Below are 18852 nucleotides of genomic sequence, written 5' to 3'. Positions count from 1 at the left end.
ATGCCTCTTTTTGTATGTCTTTAAATGTTTTGGCTTCAAGAGATGTTCTAGAATTCTCCATCTACCTCTCACTGCCTTTCTAAACATTGCCTTTCTAAACATTGAAGTTATCAGAGAATGTTAAGCTCCTGAGTCTACATGGGTATCAGACAAAATTAGGGACTGGGAGAAGCAGTTTATCCAGTGTCAGTGATGATCTGGGTAAGAGGGCTAGGTATATTAACCAGAAACTTTGATAATGGAGCAGTTACATAGAAAATTTTCTTTTTAAGAAAATTTTCCTATTTTACATGTATAAGTGAACATTTGTGTGGGCAGAGATTTTCTTGTATCTCTCCTGAAGTTCCCTTACTAAAGCAAAATTGCCAAGTATTAAAAGGCAAGAAATTTTTCTTAGGTCTAAACTTTGCTGACTTACCAGCTGAATGCAACTTACTTGATGACTTTTTCTTAATAATAACATATCTCTGGAGTATACAGTCTTCCTAAAGAACATTTTTGTATTATGAACTTTAAAATGATAATCTGACTTACGTTCTTTCTTGTTTCATTTCAGAAAGTATCTGTACGTCGCATCTTCTTTTAAAGGGACATTTAAAAATGAAGTTAAAAAGGCAGAAGAAGCAGTAAAGATAGGTATGTAATTACCTATGGCCTACATCATTATTGTTAATTTATTCAGCAGACGTTAATTGAGCAGTTATTCTGAGACATACCCTGCTTTGGGCATTATAGGAATAAACACAAGTAATCAAATGTAATTCCTACCCCTAAGGAACTTCATAACACGTTTTCCATCTTTGGTTTTGTCTAAATATGATGTTATTATTATAAAAGTAATTCAAGTTCTGAGTACACACTTGGAACTAGATTGATGTATATTAGGGTTGTCCTGATGCAGAGTTAGATCATTTTAGAGACTGGTGTTGCATCCACTTTAAGAAGCCATGCTCTACACATTCACTCCTCCCACAACAGGACAAAGCCATCCTTCCGCAATGATCCAGGAGTGAGGAGTAGCTCTATATCCATATTTCATGGATTTTAGAGAGTTTTCAGTCAGCCGAACATGCAGTCATGACTTTTCAATTTGTATGTATATATATATATATGCCCTATAAGTTGTCATGCCTTAGAGGACCCTGTATGTCTACCTAGTCTTGGAATGTGTGAAAGGTGTAGAAGTAATACAGGATTTTCTGAGATTATTATCTGTAAGCCATTCTTACTGGTCATGGATATATTATATGTATGTAATATTCATTTAAAGATGCTTGAAAGGGTTTCATTTTATTGAATTATCTTGCTTCTGTTTCTAGCTGAACTCATATTGAAAGAAGCACAAATCAAAGGAAACCACTCTGACAGAACTTCTTTGTCTTCTCCTGCCAAGGTATGACATATAGTCTTCTTAAATGGTGAACAGGGTCATTTGCTTTTTCCTGTACACAGTTGACTCTTATCACTTACTTCTTAAACCTTTAAACAAGCTCAGAAGATTGTTAATTTTAACACAGGTAAACAGAATAGATGAGTGCAGAGAAAGGGGAGGAAACTCAGCAAGTGGGGGGAAGGCTGAGATTGAGAGCAAAGATGAACAAAATGTGGGGTGAATTGAGAGGTAGGGAAGATCATCACAACTAATTTCTTTAAAAGGAAGGGAAAAGTAATAGAGAAAAGGAGAAAATAATGAAAAGCTAGCAGAAAAAACTAGCCTATCAAGTCTCCCTGAAAATATCTCTTCCAATTATAGCTCCCTATGGACCTAAATAAATAGGGAGAGCAAGGAGAAGACTAATAAGCAATCCTTCTTTCTAGTGCTAAGAATTATGTACTATAATTATGAATATTAATAACAATGCTTCCAGCTTACAAAGCTCTTTTCTTATGAGTTGCTCCACACAGTTCATAAACATTCTCTGTAATCCTTGCAATATGCCCATGAGTAAGATAGGTTATAAAGAACTATTATTATTAATTATAATGCATAGCAACTAAGAGAAAAAGAATATTGCAGCAGGACATGTATTGTAAGTTTGCTAACTTTTACCAAAAATACGGTACCAAGCTTTCTACCACAGTAAGTCATTGCACGACATACTTACGTGCTTGCATGGGATAAGGAGGTATAGGGAGAAAAAAATGCTTCACTTCACCCTTCCTTCATCCTCTTCTGTGCACTCAGTATATGAATTCTTTCTGTAATTTGCCCTTAAACTTTCAAGAGCTGTGTCTGATAAAGAGCTCTCATATCTAACGGTCATGAATATGGGATGAAATCAAAGAGTAGCACATGTTAATTCCCCAAATCTATCCATGACTTTCCCCAAATTCTTTTACCTTTTTCTTTTCACTTATTTTTTTAAGGTAAGCGTAGAGCTATCTTATTGTTGTTGACTTTTAAGGAAGAGTTTAAGCTTTCTTTATTTTGTCTCTAAAGAAATCAGTTTCCTTGGCTGTATGTATTTGGGAGACAAGAGAAACAGACTCTTTCTAACGGGTCAGACCTTGCTTTCTTCTTGCCTTAGCCAGTTACCTCTCGCTGCCTCTTTGCTCTGTGCTCTAAGTTCATTGACAGGAAGGGGAGGGATGTCTTTGAGCAGCTTGCTTTGTTGCTCTGATGCACACTGGTTTCTTTAACTCAGAGAAGAGAGCTAAGCAGAATGACCTCGGCTTTTGACCTCTTAAATTCCTCTTGGCGGTTGGGTGGTTGAATTTGAAGTGAAATACTTACCAAGCATTTACCATTTTCTTTTACTTTAAAGACCATGAAAATAAGGTTCAGTCAGTGGTATATCCATCAAATGAGATGCCCATCTTTCACATCAAGAGGATGGAGCACATTAAAAGTCTCTTCTTCAGTGGAGGATTACTGGACTGAATGTCAATATTATGACATAGTATGAGTGTGTTTCGTGTTTGGTAATTGCAATCATTGTTGCTTTTGTTGTGGTCATCCATTTACAATGCTTGGTGTCAGTCTATTTATCTCTTGTAAAAATAAAATACAGTGTGTGTGTGTGAAAAAAAAAAGTCTCTTCTTATTTGTGAAATAATAATAATGCATTGTTTTTTTTCTGCCTGGTTAAAGAGAGCATACCAGAGATAGGGTAGTGAATGAGCCAGTATAGCAAATTAAAAGAGAAGAAAAGAAAGACAGGTGGGTACCGGTATTGAGGCACTCTGAAAGGGAGAAAGCCCGGGATGGGATATCCTATAAAGGGAAAGTTTGGGGGGGATTAGTTAGGGGTATATGGAACTTGATATAGAGGAGACATTTTCTTTTGGCCTCTGATAAAATTTTTTAATTACAATTTTTTTTTTTCTGAAGGAAGCCTTAGTGATGGATCACATGATTCAGCATTTTCTGTTCTCACAGACAAAAGCCAGAGTCTAGGTACATTGAATGACATTCCCAAGCTTTCACATAGTTTGTGTGAAAGCCACTGTGACATTACAGGGAGCAGTGACGCTTTCTCTAAAAGACAGAGAGGACACTGGGATATGTGCAAAGAGAGAACTGTGGGCTTGGATTTGGTTTGTCTTCTTAGCTATTGGAACTTAATCATTTATCAAGTATTTATTGAGTATCTGCTATTGTAGAATTGCATTAGGCAATGTGACCTATCACTATTACCCTTGTGAAACCTTTAGATAATAAATATCAACTCAGCTCTCAATTATTTAATGGCATTATGTGCTCTCCTAACCAAATGTACTTCTCCAGGATGTATTACAGAAAGCTTTGGAAGATGTAAAAGCAAAGCAGAAGATTCTTCAAGAGAAACGGAGGTAAGACATAAGATTTTCTGTTTGCTAGAATCCTCTGTACTATGTTAAAACAAATTCTGATTTCTGAGTAGGCAGATTTGGTGATTATTATGACAGTTTCTCTTCCTTAGCTTGTGACATCTTATGATATTAAGCATAATATGGTAAAAATCCCCCAACCAACGTAATCAATGGAAAGTATTTATAAAGTATATATTTTCATGTACATATATGTTAAAACTTCTCAATACAGAGTGAAAAATTAGTTCAGTGTTTGATTAGATGAAGAAGAGAACTGTCCAGGGGTCCAGCTGACAACTTCACTTTCCCTGTGTCCTTTGCCATTTAAACTCTGGAGGGTTGGTCCCAGTTCCTTCCCTCTTCTAGTACTGCTTACAATTTAAGATAGAATATGCTTCAAGTAAAATTATCACTTATATACGGTTAAAATAAAAATACGAAGCCTATATTACAAAACCATTGTTTACATTGGTAAGGTTGACTTGATGTCCAGTTCAGGTGTTAAGCAAGTTAAATTGAAAATATTCACTGTTGTCCAAGTAAAGTCAGACTTTGGAAGCTGCAATAACTTTGAGAAACAAATTTTTAGGGAAGTGTTACTAGTTTTCAGCATTTTTTGGTGTGTGTGAACCGTGATGTGCTATATAACCATAACTTTCTTCAAAACAAATTTGAAATGTTAATTATGCATTTATCAAAATAAAAATAAAATAAATGTCATAGAAATCTTCAATGAAAAGCAAAGGCCTCTTTAAAGCCTTCAGAAAGAAAAAGCTGGTTGATGACTTTTTTGTCATCACAATGATAGGCATGAAAGGTGACTATCCTGTTACAATAATGCCAGTTGGTGTGAACTTATTTTTGTAGCAAAATGCTTTTTTTTACATTTGAAGACAATCAGTAGGCCATTTACTATCGCAGAGTGATTATGTCATACCCTCCAATACTCTGTTTTGGGGTCCCTTACAAAGTCAGTATTCTATTTAGTTAAACAACGGGAACCTAATTATAGAGTAGATATTTTTGAGAAAAACTTTGATTCATATATATTTAACCCTACATGTATATGCATTTAAAAATACATAATATATTAATTCATGTCAGTAACTCCCTCAGAAAGTCTGATGTACTCTGTATATCATATCCACATAGAAGGACTGATACAACTTTGTCATTGTCCTTTAATGATAGATATATTTAATCAGTCCAGTAAGTATATTATGTCAGTTGTAATAGCCCATGATCATGAATTTGAAAAGGAAAGCAGTTTTTGTGGAATGAGAGGAGCTACAGGATGGGTGGAGGGAAAGAATTATATTTGGTACCATTCTTGGTTAGGAAAGGAGAATAACATTTGCCAGGCACCTGATATCTTCCAGGTTTATACTGAACATAATCTGTTTTACTCCTCACGGAATCCCAAGTGGCTAGGCAGGTATTATTCCCATTTTTCAGACGAGACAGAAAGTTGAAGCGACTCATCCATAGTCACATGGTTGTTACAAAGACAAGCTTGTATTTGAAGTCACATCCATCTTTCTGGTTCTTACATCCAGGTGTTTTTCATAGCTCCAAGCAGCCTCCTGTTACTATGACTGTTTCTGTCGTGTTTGCTATGTCTCATTTTCTATTTTTACACTTTTAATACAAAAGTCACATAAAACATAGTATAGCAGACAGAGTCAGAAAAACAGGAGCTAGTGTCTGTTGCCCTTGTAAACTTGCTTAATTAACTTTGGTTTACCTTTGAATTTGGAAAAAGAGAGAAAACTAAAGAATATCTTTTGGCACATTCCAATCTGTGTAGAATATTTGGAGGTTTGAGAACATGCTGAAAATTAGAAATACCTAAATTTTAAAATGGTCAAATCATCATTTTTCCAAAAATGCTGTGATGTACATATTAGACCAGTTAACATTTCACAACTGCTTTGCACTTTCTAGTTCTTGTAAATTTAAATTGGCAAACTCATTTTTGAATCAAAGAATGCTTGTGTTTGACTGGTAATGTTATTGCCTATTATGTTTATGCAAAATACTTGGCCATACAGAGATACCGAGTGTGCTTACTAAGTTTTGCAAAATATCTGTATATTTTATGTATATAGTTCCTTTGATATTTATCTTCTGAGTTTGTTTATTAACAGTTTGTAAACTGTATATTTTTATTAATATATATATTTTTACTTTCTAAATGTAATGCTAGAGAACTGAAAAAAGCAAGGACACTCACCCTGTTCTTTGGTGTGAACATAGAAAACCGAAGCCAAGCTGGGATGTTCATTTACAGTAATAACCGCTTGATCAAAATGCATGAGAAAGTGGGCCCACAGTTGAAACTGAAGTCGTTGTAAGTATGTTTTTGTTTTCAGAGGCACAGGCAGGATGAGGGAAGTTGCAGTAAGATTTTGTCTGTGGAGTTAAGTGATTAATCATAATGGGAGCAGGTGTCACATCCCCCATCCACCCTTCCCATCAGTGTGCAGGCATTCATCTGCCTAATTTATAATGTCAGTGGAGCTGTGTGCCTGCTCTAAGGAAAAAGCACGCTTTTGGAAATTTTACCATTTCTTGTGCCATCTACTAGGGTTAAGTTTCTGATATTTCAAAAAATAATATAAGCAGAGTAAAGAAATTTTAGAAAAGAAAAATCCATAGTCTTATACCACAGCCCTGTTAACATTTTGTGCAGCCCCTGCATGTATGAGTTCCTGCCAGTTACCTGCATGAGCGTATATTCTTAACACTCTTCAGCCTGCTTGGATCCCAGAGTAATACATTCTGGTGCTTTCGCAGTGGTGGGTCTGAAACTCCACAAGCTGCTCTCGTGAATTATGCAGAGTCCTGAAGAGAGACCATAGAAAAGCACAGAGTCAGACAGGATAACCGTGAGCAATAGGATGGCTCGGGGGGACAGTTTTTCATCTTGTTCCCTCACTCTCAAGGAAATAGTGATTCACTCATTTGTTCATTCAACAGCACTTGCATTGCAGTATCTTGTGCCAGGCACTGTACTAAGCTCTGCAGACAAAATGTTGAAAACCTACTACCTTTTGCTAAGGAACTTATAGTCCAGTGAGATGGACAAATGTATAAATACATATTTATTATTGTGTGGGAACAGCAAGAATGATCTTTTAAAACATAACTTGGTTTACTCTCTTGCTTAAAATCCCAGTGCATGTAGAATAGAACTGGTTTTCATCGTCTGCCTGTGATCTGGCCTCTGCCTGGCTCTGGGACACACCCCACCCATCCTCAGCCTCTGCCTGCATTCCCCTCACACCAGCAGGCTCCCTGTTCCTCTGACATCCTAAGCTTGTTCCTGCCTTAGGGCCTTGACATTTGCTCTTCCCTCTGCCTTGAACCTTCTGTCCTCAGGTCTTCTTACTGCTGGTCCTAGCATGTCACTCAGGCACCAGCTCTGAAGTCTGCTCCACAGGAAGGTCTTCTTAGACTGTCTAATTAAAATCAGCCCCTGCCATCACCCCTCTCCACCTTTTCTCTCTTCACAGATTACAGCACCTGCTGTGTTTTCCTTATACCACTTATCGCCATCTGAAATGCCCTTATCACCCTTAATGGCTGTCATCCTTTAATAGAAGAGAAACTTCATAAACAGGGACCTTGTCTTTCTTATTCATAATGTATTCCTAGTTCCTCGAATAGGGCCAGGTGCTGAGCGTGAATGAATTGATGAATGAACAAATATATGTTAGAGGCAAGTATCAGGTGCAAAAAGCCTCTTAGGAGGGGCAGTAAATGAAACTGGGGGAATTTAAGTCAGGTTTCCTGGAAGAAATGATGCCCAAATTCAGACTTACAGAATGACTGGCTGAAGGGAGGGCAGGGTGGAAGGGGAAAGTAATGAAAAACGTGATAGGCAGCGGCCCCAAATTGGGAAGGTGTGACTTGTGTGCCAGGCTGCGGGCACTGGGGAGCCCCTGAAGAGCTAGACTTCTGGATGCCCTTTCCCTAAACAGGTTATAGCACTAAGCAGAATATCCCAGCTACATACATCATGAGCTACTAAAAATGTGAAAAAAATTTTGAGTTTATCCATCAGGCTGTTACTTCTCAGATAATACAGCCCATATATTCCCACTGAGCACCTGTGGACCTCTGCAATGATGAGGAGACATCCAACCCGACAGGTGAAATGAGGATGAAAAAAGTGACTGGCTCATATTGTTAAGAGGACCATGTCAGTTTATTGCCGTAAGGGACTGTTAGGGATGTTTATTGCTAAAAGGACTCCTCTTCCCACCCACCTTGACTCCCCATGTCAGGTTATAGGTTTGGAAAAGGAGTCTTATTAATTCAGTAATGATGTATTAAGAGATTTTGTATTATGGGACCAAGCACAACTAGGATGACCGTAGACTTACATTAAAAAGTACAGTTATAAGATAATTTGTTAACTTTGACATGGTTTGGACCAAATGACTGAATTTGTTTTATAAAAAATTGATTTTGAAAGATGAGGGTATATTAGCCTTTTCTGTTTCCTTAGCTCAATTTCGTATAATTTCTATATGTATTTATTCTTCCAGACTTGGTGCAGGTGTGGTTGGAATTGTTGATATACCCTTGGAGATCATGGAACCATCCCATAATAAGCAGGAATTTCTCAATGTCCGAGAGTATAATCATCTTCTAAAAGTTATGGGACAATACTTGGTCCATTACTGTAAGGACACTGGAATCAGTGAGTATTCAGTAGTCATAGTAAGAGATACTTAATGGGAGATTAACTTGGTGGTGTCTTTAAGCTGGAATGATTGTACTGATTCGGGTAACCAGTAACCCCAAACCCTGAAAGAGAGTGCCTGCATTAAAAAAACAAACATAAAGGAAATTAGTCTTAAAATCTTCCCCAGAATATTATGTGAGAAATAAAGCAGCAGATTAAAAATTCTAAGAGGAGGGCAATCAGAGAGCACTATGAAGTGGCAGCTGATCATGTAGAGAGGGGGCAGAAGTTTGCTGGAAATAAGCTGAGAAACCCCCAAAGGGCACTCTAGGACTCTACTGTGTAGGAGTGCAGAGTCCCACATGGACCTGAGTAGCACCTGCAGTATTGTTACATCATGCTGTAGAATAATCATTGTTGACCCTGGATAATTAGAGGTATATTAAACCATGTTTTGTATATCTAATAAGTCTTGAATATGTTAATTCCAGAAAGATTTAGATGAAAAAAATCACTAAAATACATATGCTTGGAAACGTAAAAAGATAAACTTTAGTTATCTGGAAAATTTGACTTTTTCATATCACTTCACTCTCCAGAGATAACTGAATAGTGGTGTGCTGTGCATTAATTAAATAAACCTCCTTTAAATTATGCAGACATAGGGCTTCATTTATGGAAAGAAATAGGCTACTGTGTATTTGTTCAGTGAATTACATGAAGTATGTATAATTCATGCATATCAAAAATTATGTCTCTAACCTTGAGACAACTTAAAATCTTATTATTGTCACACTTGAAGTTGTAATCTTAGAATATTTTCTTTTCTTTTGTACCCACTCTGCTTGGTTCTGAAATTTTCTTGTACCAGTGAAACAGGAAAGAGTGCAGGAACTCAGGGGAAAAAAATGTAAAGGGGGAATGAAGTTGAGGGCACAGATTTCCTGCCCAGACTGGATTTTCCTGTCAGAGTCTAAAAGCTCCTCAGAGTGTGGTCTGCGGACCGGCGGCATCAGCATTGCCTGAGAGCTTGTTATAAATGCAGAATCTCAGGTCCCACCCAAGAGCTACTGGATTAAAATCTGCATGTCAGCAAAATCTCCAGGGGATGTGTATGCACACTAAAGTTTAAGAAGCACTTCTCTGAAGAGTAGAACTTTTGCTTAGCATAGGCATACTTTTTCACATGTGTTTTTTTTTTTTTTTTTCTCAGAGATATGTTTGAAGTTATACTAAATGTAGGAATGACTACATTATTTGGCTGGCTGTGCTTAAAGCTGTAGAAGACATAGGAATATACAGGGTGAGGTGGTACAGATCAGTGATCCTCTTGCTGGCCTTTAAATGCTAGCATGACATGGTTCAAAAAGAAAACGCTGAGCATTTGAAAATTATGCCACTTCCCCCGTCCTCATATTTCCTCTGGAAGCTCCTTTGTGTGGAGTGTGGGTAGCCTCCCAACTTTGTACTCTCCACTCCAGGGTGTGACTTGCCAGCCTTCCCCCCCTGTATGTAACTTCCTATTTCTATCTTATCTACCTAACTTTTTCAAAACCTTCTCAGTAGATGTAATAAGAGTCAAGATTAGTAAGTTATATTTGTATTGTAATTATTGATGGTTAATAACATGTTGATTTCCTAACTCCATAATTGTCTCTGAATTGATTTAGGGCTAGAGGATGCTCTCACAAAAGATGTTCCTCTAGAAGGAAAGCAGAGAGTGGAGAAAGGACAGTGAGCTTGTGCATTTGCTCACCTGTCTCACAATTTCACCCCCAGACATCATTGTCAAACTGAATCAAGTGATCAAGGTCAGAAGTGGTAGTCTCAGGAACTGTGCTGAGGAGATCGACCTTCAAGGTCTTTGCTGATTAATTCCCACAGGAGTAAGCAAAGTTATGTCATGCTTGACTAATACTCTGAAAGCTAGTATTACAGGACACGCAATTTTAATGAAAAGTATTTGGGTAGATTTTTTGCCTTATAAATAAAAGATGCAGTCTTTGTATTTGCTGCAAGTCTGATCAGTTTCTGTGGAAAATTGGGCCCTTGTAAAAATCGAATCAGCAGAAAGGGGAATGGAGAGGTGATGACTTTTGTGTCATTTGTCAAAGCTGCATTTACTTTTGGCACAGTTCGTGCTAAGAATCTCAGAAGTGATTTTCCTGTCTCTGAGTCTGTCCTCACCCCACTGTCTGCTACTATGTTTTCTGAAACTTTATGCATCCTTACAGTAAGATGGAAATATTAATCATCAGCTTTTTGGAATAGGGAGAGAAGGAGAAGAAGAAGATGGAGGGAAATATCAAATGAAATTTGAGTTTGAGCAGAAGCAATTACGTAGAAGTGTATTACTAAAATTTTCCAAAATGGATCAGAATATAGCTGACGTGCTAAAATGAAATCTATGATGTAATAAGCACAGTCTTTCCCAGCAGCACTCAAATCATAGGGCCTCAGGTTGGTAAGAAGGTTAAAAATCATTTCATTGAGTCACTACCTCCCACCCCATGCTTTAATTCCCCTCTACCTCACGCACCCCTGCCCTAGGCAAGTGGAAGCCACTTTAAGCCTGAACAAGGGTTTTCCATGAAAGAAAAATCGCTACTTCCTGAGGCAGCCCATGAATCTTTGCACAACTGTGTTAGAAAATACATTTTCATGTTAATGTCAAATCTATTTCTCATATGTTCTTTTACTCATTCGTCTGTGCCAGGCGTGGAGTGTTATAGGACCAACACATCAGATGTGGTCCACCCTTTCTGGGAATTTACAGTCTAGCAGGGCTAACACAATTTGACAATTAGAAATGGGATTGGTGGCCAACAGAGAAGAAGTGGGAGCCAGTGATCAGGAGTTCACAGTTTAGAGGCCAGAGAAGGCCTCTGTGAGGAAGAGCTACTTCCTGAAGGATGGGGAGGAGTTAGCAAGGCTAACTTCATTCTTCCCCCTTGGGGCCAGGAAGGATAGACCTAAAACCTTTTCAAATGACAGCCGTCTATTTGAAGTTTTGTGTCTCTCTTCAGTCTTACATTATCCTAACATTTCCAAGTTCTGTTGTTATTCTTTATTTGACAAGACATTAAATATATTCACCATTTTCACCTTATTTTTTGTGAAGTCTATTACCTGGAAACAAAAATTTCAGATGAAACCTTGAATAAAATGGGATCATCATCTCTTTAAGTTGTAATTCTGTTGCTATAGCCTAATATATTCTGAGTAAGCACATTATTGACCCTCAGTATCTTTATTACCAATTAAAGTTCTTAATAAAATGTTTAATGTGTGTTCTTGTTAAGCCATATTTCTTTTATATTTTTCCAGTAAGTGTTTTTGGACCCTAGTGTAGAATCCTACATTTATTCCTATTAAATGTTATCACCTTATTAGGCTCATTTTTTTCATGTTGTCAGGACCATTTTTGGAATCATATGGTGACTTTTACCTAATGTGCTATTCTTCCTGATATGTTAGGTTTGGCCAGTATTTTCTCTCTGATTTTATTTAAATCCTGTTGCACTGGATACAGAAATCAAGCACTTGGCCCTCCACCAATGACCTCCAATGAGGTAGAAATGGGACACTGGGTGAGGACAATTAACCATATTAATTTCTCAGTTTGTATAATTTTGAAAGTAAGGGATAATATTTGTTAGATGAATAATTCTTTTAAAAATAGATAACTCTCTATGCCTTAGCTTGGGCTGCTATAGCAAGATACCATAGACTGACCAGTTTATGAGCAACGTAAATTTATTTCTCATAGCTTTGGAGGCTGGAAGTCCAAGATCAGGGTGCCAGCACGGTTGGGTTCTGGTGAGAGCCCTTCTTCCAGTTTGCAGGCTGCTGACATCTTGTTGTATCCTCCCATGGTGGAAAAAGAGTGAGTGAGCTCTCTGGCCTCTTCTTATAAGGGCACCAGTCCCATTCATGATGGCTCCCCCTAATGACCTTGTTACTTCCCAAAGGCCCCCACTCCAAATACCATCACCTTGGGAATTAGGCATCAACATAGGAATTTAGGAGGGACACAAATGGTCAGCCCATAACAGTCCAGTAGCTAGATGTAGCTAGCTGCTCACAACAAAATTTTGTTTCTCTTATTATATACTTAAGTCTCTGAGATCTCAGGAAGGCACTTGAAGAAAAGTGAAACACAACATTCTGCTAAGGATACACATTGAGTGAGGAGGCCTATGTAAGTATTGAAAGACGAGGCTATGAGACAAGATTATTTGAAGGTGTAGGTTGAGAAGCAAGTCATTTTTTTAAATTCAGTTTTTGAAGTTACGGATTTTATGTATTTATTCTATTGTATTTTTAAAATATTGTATTTTATCTTTTATTTAAAAACATTTGTATTATGGTGGTATGGGCTGAATTGTGCCTCCCCTGAATTCATATGTTTTAGTCCTAACTCCCAGAAACCCCCAGAATGTGATTGTGTTTGGAGATAGGACCTTTAAAGAGGTGATTAATTTTAAACGAGGCAGTTAGGCTGGGCCCTAATCCAATGTCACCGGTGTCCTTATACGAAGAGGAAATGTGGACACACGAAGAGACACCAGGGATGGGTGTGCACAGAGAAAAGAATATGTGAGGACTCAGTGAGAAGGTGGAGAGAGGCCTCACAGAAAACCAACCTGCCAACACATTGATCTTGGGCTTTCAGCCTCCAGAGCGGTGAGGAAATAAATCTCTGTTGTTTAAGCCACCCAGTCTATGGTGTTTTGTTATGGCAGCCTTAGTAAACTAATATATATGGGAAATTGCAAAATTAGGCAGATTTAAGGAAAATGAAATCCGTAAACCCTTCATCCAACCTCAACAGTTATCAACTTCTGGGCAAACTGGTTTTATCCATGCTCCCACCTACTCCCCCACAACTGGGTTATGAAGGACATTCCAGACACTTTATAATTATATCCGTGTGTGTGTGTGTATATATATATATATAATTTTTTTTTTTTTAAACACGGAAGAACTTTTTTTATAAATTTATTTATTTTTGGCTGCATTGGGTCTTCGTTGCTGTGCACAGGCTTTCTCTACTTGCAGCGAGCGGGGGCTACTCTTCGTTGCAGTGTGTGGGCTTCTCATTGCGGTGGCTTCTCTTGTTGCGGAGTACAGGCTCTAGGTGTGCGGCACCACAAGCTCTACTTGTGGCACACGGGCTCAGTAGTTGTGGCTCACGGGCTCAGTAGTTGTGGCTCGCGGGCTCTAGAGCGCAGGCTCAGTAGTTGTGGCGCACGGGCTTAGTTGCTCCGTGGCATGTGGGATCTTCCCGGACCAGGGCTTGAACCCGTGTCCCCTGCATTGGCAGGTGGATTCTTAACCACTGTGCCACAGGGAAGCGCTGTATATATTTTAGCATGTATTCCTAAAAGAAAGAACTCTGTTTAAAAACATAACCACAATACAAATATCACACCTAAAAAATTATCAATACTTTCTTAATATCATAAAAATATCCAGCCTATCTTTTATATTTTGAATTATTTTCTATTATAATTCATAGCCCCTCTACTCCATCCTCATATTTCTCTTTACTGCTCACTCTCTCTTTTTTTTTTTTTTTTTTGGCAGTGGGAATTTATTTGTAGGAAAAACTGAGTTGGTTGTCTTATAGTTTTCATGGTTTAAATTTTGCTGACGGAATTACTGGGTGTAGTTTAACAGATTCTTCCATTCTGTTTATTTCTCTGTAAATTGGTAGAATCTAGCAGCTTGACCAAATTCAGATGTGTTTTTTTGTTGTTGTTTCATCAAGATGCTTCAGAGGTGGTAGTGTTTTTTATCAGGAGCCATAAGTCATTCGATTGTCTCTCTTTTAATGATATTAACAGTTAATGATCAAAGCTCAGATCCCTTAAGAGTTCCAAAATCTTATATTCTAATTCTTTCATATTTTCTTTGATTATTAACTCTAATACTTCTGTAAAGAAAAACTTTTTTCATCTACTATTTGGTTACCCATGTTAGTTGGTAATTTACTATTTGACAGCAGAAACAATGGAACTCTATACGACTAAACAAATTACATTGGCTGAAAGCTTGATTTGAGAGGAATTAGAGATAAAATTAAAATATTAAAAAACATTATAGGCATTTGCCTAACTTATTTATATGGCATAAATATGTACTCTGTTTAAAATTGTTACTTTGTGCCAGCTCCAGCAAATAGCAGGATGGTTCAGGAGTTCAGTGGATTGATTTCTTTTTTTTAAAAATGATCACATTCTTAGATTTTATCCATTTACACTGCTTTCACCTGGTAATTGAAATTATCACCATTGACAGCACTTACGCTTCCTTTTCTTTCTGACTGCACTTGTATTATTATCATGATAATGACATTTTTTACATCTACAATGAAGTTTCTTGCTAAAATATCTCAGAGGATCTCACCTATATTGCAAATAAAATATGAAAAAGCCAGCTCCTCTTCTTTTGTCTGGAATTAAATACACTTTGATTCTTACAGTTTGATTTTTCCCTGCCATACCAGAAGCAAGACCTCAAAACTCTGGTCATTAGTCTGCATATGTGTACCTTAGAAGAAAGAGTAAGTTGTATCTAATGACTCTGATATTAAGACAGTGCAATCAGAATTAAACATAAGTTGTATTAACAACAGCAAAAAGAGTCTTTAGACTTTGAGACCATTAAGTCAGTTAGGGGGCTTTGTGTATGTCTGAGTAAGGTAAAGAGAGTCCTGGTAGAAAGAAAAATTATGCTAATCCAGGTATTGAGGAGACTTAGGTAGCTAACTAGGCTATTGCCCATGATAACACAGAATGTTTTATGAATATATTTCTATTATTATGTCTAATTTTGATTTCCACATTTTAGAAAGAATAGGAAAAAATGAGTATATCTAAAGAAAGCTATGAACATGACAAAATAAAAGTATAACCTGAAAAGGGAAAGTAAAATTGTTCCTTTATAAGGAAAGAACCAGTGGAAACCTAACTCTCCTGAGGTTTGTTTTTGAAAGTTTGTCACCCTGAGGCCTCCATCCATCTTCCTTCTAGTCTCCAGTGTGCAGAACAATGTGGTTCTGAACTGGTAGGCAGGAAGCCCTAGGGGACCTTAGAGGGTGGCTTGGAGTCCTTGAATCCCTGGCTACCAGTGATTGTCTAAAATGGCATTATGTCTTGTACATGTACATGCTACAGTTTTTCCAATACGTATAGATGTAGTTGTGGGTAGTAAGATGTAAAATCACACAAAAGTATGATTAAATTCATGATTTATTTATTTTTTTTGTCATCATGTATTTTCTCAAGTCGGGAGCAGGGGGTGGTTCTGAAATCATTTTTGCAGCTTAAGGAGATCCTCGTGGGAAGCAGCTGATATGGAATGAGAGAAAATGATGCAACATTGTCAGGTGAAGTAATGACCTTACTATGAAGTTGGACCAACTCCGCAGATTCCTGGAGTCTGTGGAGTCCGCTGTGCTCACAGTAGAGTGGAGAAGGGAAGGTATTCTGACTGCAGCTGCCACCTACTTCTGCCATTGACTGTACTGTACCATGAGACTGACCCAACCCCACTCCGCCACATTCACGAGCCAAGAGAAAGAATGGCACTGGAAGCACCTTCAGCACCACTGAAGACATCTTGCCTTGTTTCATCTCGCCTCAATTTAAATAGAGTTCTTTGGGAAATGATCATATAGGCCCTCTCTCATCTCAAATGCACCACACATTCTCTAAGCCATCATGGCAGTTCTTCCTGATAAGTGGCTGCTGGCCTCAAGAGTGTACAGGCTTCACTACCAACTGATGGGAGTTGGCGTATCAGTTGAAACCAGTCTGCTATCCCTAACCCAGAGATGCCATCAAGACTATAAATGATAAATGATCACACCATGGATCAGCTTAGCAAGGGTCTCATGTCTAGCTTAGCTAAGAATGACACAGGTAATGACAAATAGGACAATATTCAACAGAGGAGGAGGTGTGATCAACAGTCCTCTGAGAATGGATGTGTAATTTCTATTTGAGATCTTTAAAAATAGAATATAATCATCTATTTAGATGCAGAACTACCTGAAGGCAGGGACCTCATTTAAATACCTTCTCCATCTTAAGATTTTCCTGGTGCTTTGATTTCATAAACTGTTTTAGGTTTCCTTATTTTGATTGAAAACATCAAAGCTTTGCTTTGGTAGTTTATTACTGAATTTTATTACTTCTCCACTTGGCTAACTGATTCCCTGAATGTCATTATACATTCTATGAATAGATATGAAACTGACATCTAGGAGGCTGTTACATTTCTCCTCTTTTTAAGAGGCAAAATCTATGTGAACTGCTCTTTTAGTTACTGTTTTTGACAGTTTTTTTTAGTAAGTTATTGCAGTAGTTCCCACTATTTTTTCCTGGTTTTAAGAGACTCCTGAAAAATTAATCAAATTAATTTAAATGTTAGGAATCTTCTGAATACAATACTCCATACATAGCTAGCAATAAATTAAATTTTCACAGCTTTTCTCAGATACTTATTCTAGAAATCAGGACTTTAATTCTGTGTGCATTAATCCCTGATTATTCCATTAATTTAACAAGCTTGTTGATTATTCAAACAAAAGTCTCAAGGTATGTATTCTATAATTTTGAATATTATAAATATTTCCTGTTTATAAATGTAAACTGAATTTTAAAATCAATACCTTGAGGTTGTTAAAATAATATAATTATGAAATTAATAAATTTTGGGTTACCTACATAGCATTCTCCATTGGGTGGAAATATTTAAGATGTATTTTTAAAAGTCAAGTACTTTTTCATATTTTGAAATTTCACTTTTTTGCTCTTAATTGACTTCTTGATGAAAGGGCAATTTAAAAACCTTCATTAATACACATTAACAAAAAACGGTTTATTAAAACCATATATTAAAAATACCCATAATTGTATACCACTTCATATGTTAAGGCCAACCTAGTTTAATAAATTTTATTATTAATTTTACTATTTCTTGCCAGACTAGGATAGACAAGAATTTTTTTCCAGGTTTATTGGGGTATAATTGACAAAAAAAATCGTGTATGTTTATAAAGTGAACAGCATGATGATTAATGAAATATTTGTGAAATATTTACCACAGTCAAGTTAATTAAAACATCTGTCACGTCACACAGTTACCTTGTTGCATGTGTGGGGGGTAAGAATGCTTAAGATCTACTCTCTTAGCAAATTTCAAGTATGCAATACGGTATTATTAACTATAGTCACCATGCTGTACATTAGATCCTCAGAACTTACTGAGTTTATAACTGAAAGCTTGTACCCTTTGACCAACGTCTCCCCATTACCTCTGGCCCACAGTTGCCAGCAACCACCATTCTACTTTCTGTTTTTATGAGTTCAACTTTATTATTATTATTTTTAGATTCCACATATAAGTCATATCATATATTTTTATGTCTGGCTTGTTTCACTTAGCAGTAATGACCTCCACATTCATTCTTATAGCAAATGGCAGGATCTTCAACTTTTTTATGGCTAAATAATATTTTATTCTCTCTCGTGCGCGCACACACACACATACACCATTTTCTTCAGCCATTCATCCATCATTGGACACTTAGGTGGTTTCCATATTTCCATATCTTGCCTGTAGTGACTAATGTTGCAATGAACATGGGAGTGCAAATATCTTCTCAAGATACTGATTCCATTTGCTTCAGATATATACCCAGAAGTGGGTTTCTGGATCATATAATAGTTATATTTTTAATTTTTGAGGAAACTCCATACTGTTTTCCATAATGCTCATACCAATTTACATTCCCACCAACAGTGCACAAGGCTTCCTTTTTCTCCACATCCCCAACATTTGTTTTATCTTCTCTTTTTGATAATAGCCATCCTAACAGGTATGAAGTGATATCTTATTGTGGTTTTGATTTGCACTTCCCTGATTATTTGTGATGTTGAGCACCTTTTCATGTACCTGTTGGCCATTTGTATGTCTTTTTTGGAAAACTGTCTATTCAGGTCTTTTGCCCATTTTTCAGTAAGAGTTTTTTTGTTGTTGTTATTCAGTTGTGTGAGTTCTTTGTACATTTTAGATATTAACCCCTTATCATATAAATTACTTGCAGATATTTTCTCCCCTTCTGTATGTTATCTTTTAATTTTTTTGATTGTTTAATTTGCCATATAGAGACTTTGCAGCTTGATATAGTCCCACCTTTTTTTTTTTTTTTTTTGCTTGTGCTTTTAGTGTCATATCAAAAAAAAAAAAAAATCATCACCCAGACCAATGTCAAGGAGCTTTTTATATGTTTTCTTCTAGGAACTTTATGGTTTCAGGTCTTACAATTAAGTCTTTAATTCATTTTGGGTTAATAT

At 37.0% G+C, this 18852-nt stretch overlaps 1 protein-coding gene across 1 annotated transcript in view; it reads left to right on the top strand.

The window, feature by feature from the left end:
• MORC1 (MORC family CW-type zinc finger 1) overlaps positions 1-18852 on the top strand; it is a 199623-nt gene that overhangs the window by 75244 nt on the left and 105527 nt on the right. Inside the window, 5 exon segments of the mRNA XM_082394691.1 lie at positions 557-636; positions 1320-1393; positions 3728-3792; positions 5999-6142; positions 8346-8500. Coding sequence (XP_082250817.1) covers positions 557-636; positions 1320-1393; positions 3728-3792; positions 5999-6142; positions 8346-8500 — 518 coding nt within the window.

The sequence above is a fragment of the Balaenoptera borealis genome (assembly GCF_965194805.1).
Source record: "Balaenoptera borealis genome assembly, chromosome: 5".
In the NCBI taxonomy this organism is placed as follows: domain Eukaryota; kingdom Metazoa; phylum Chordata; class Mammalia; order Artiodactyla; family Balaenopteridae; genus Balaenoptera; species Balaenoptera borealis.
This window is presented reverse-complemented; position numbering and strand designations above follow the sequence as displayed.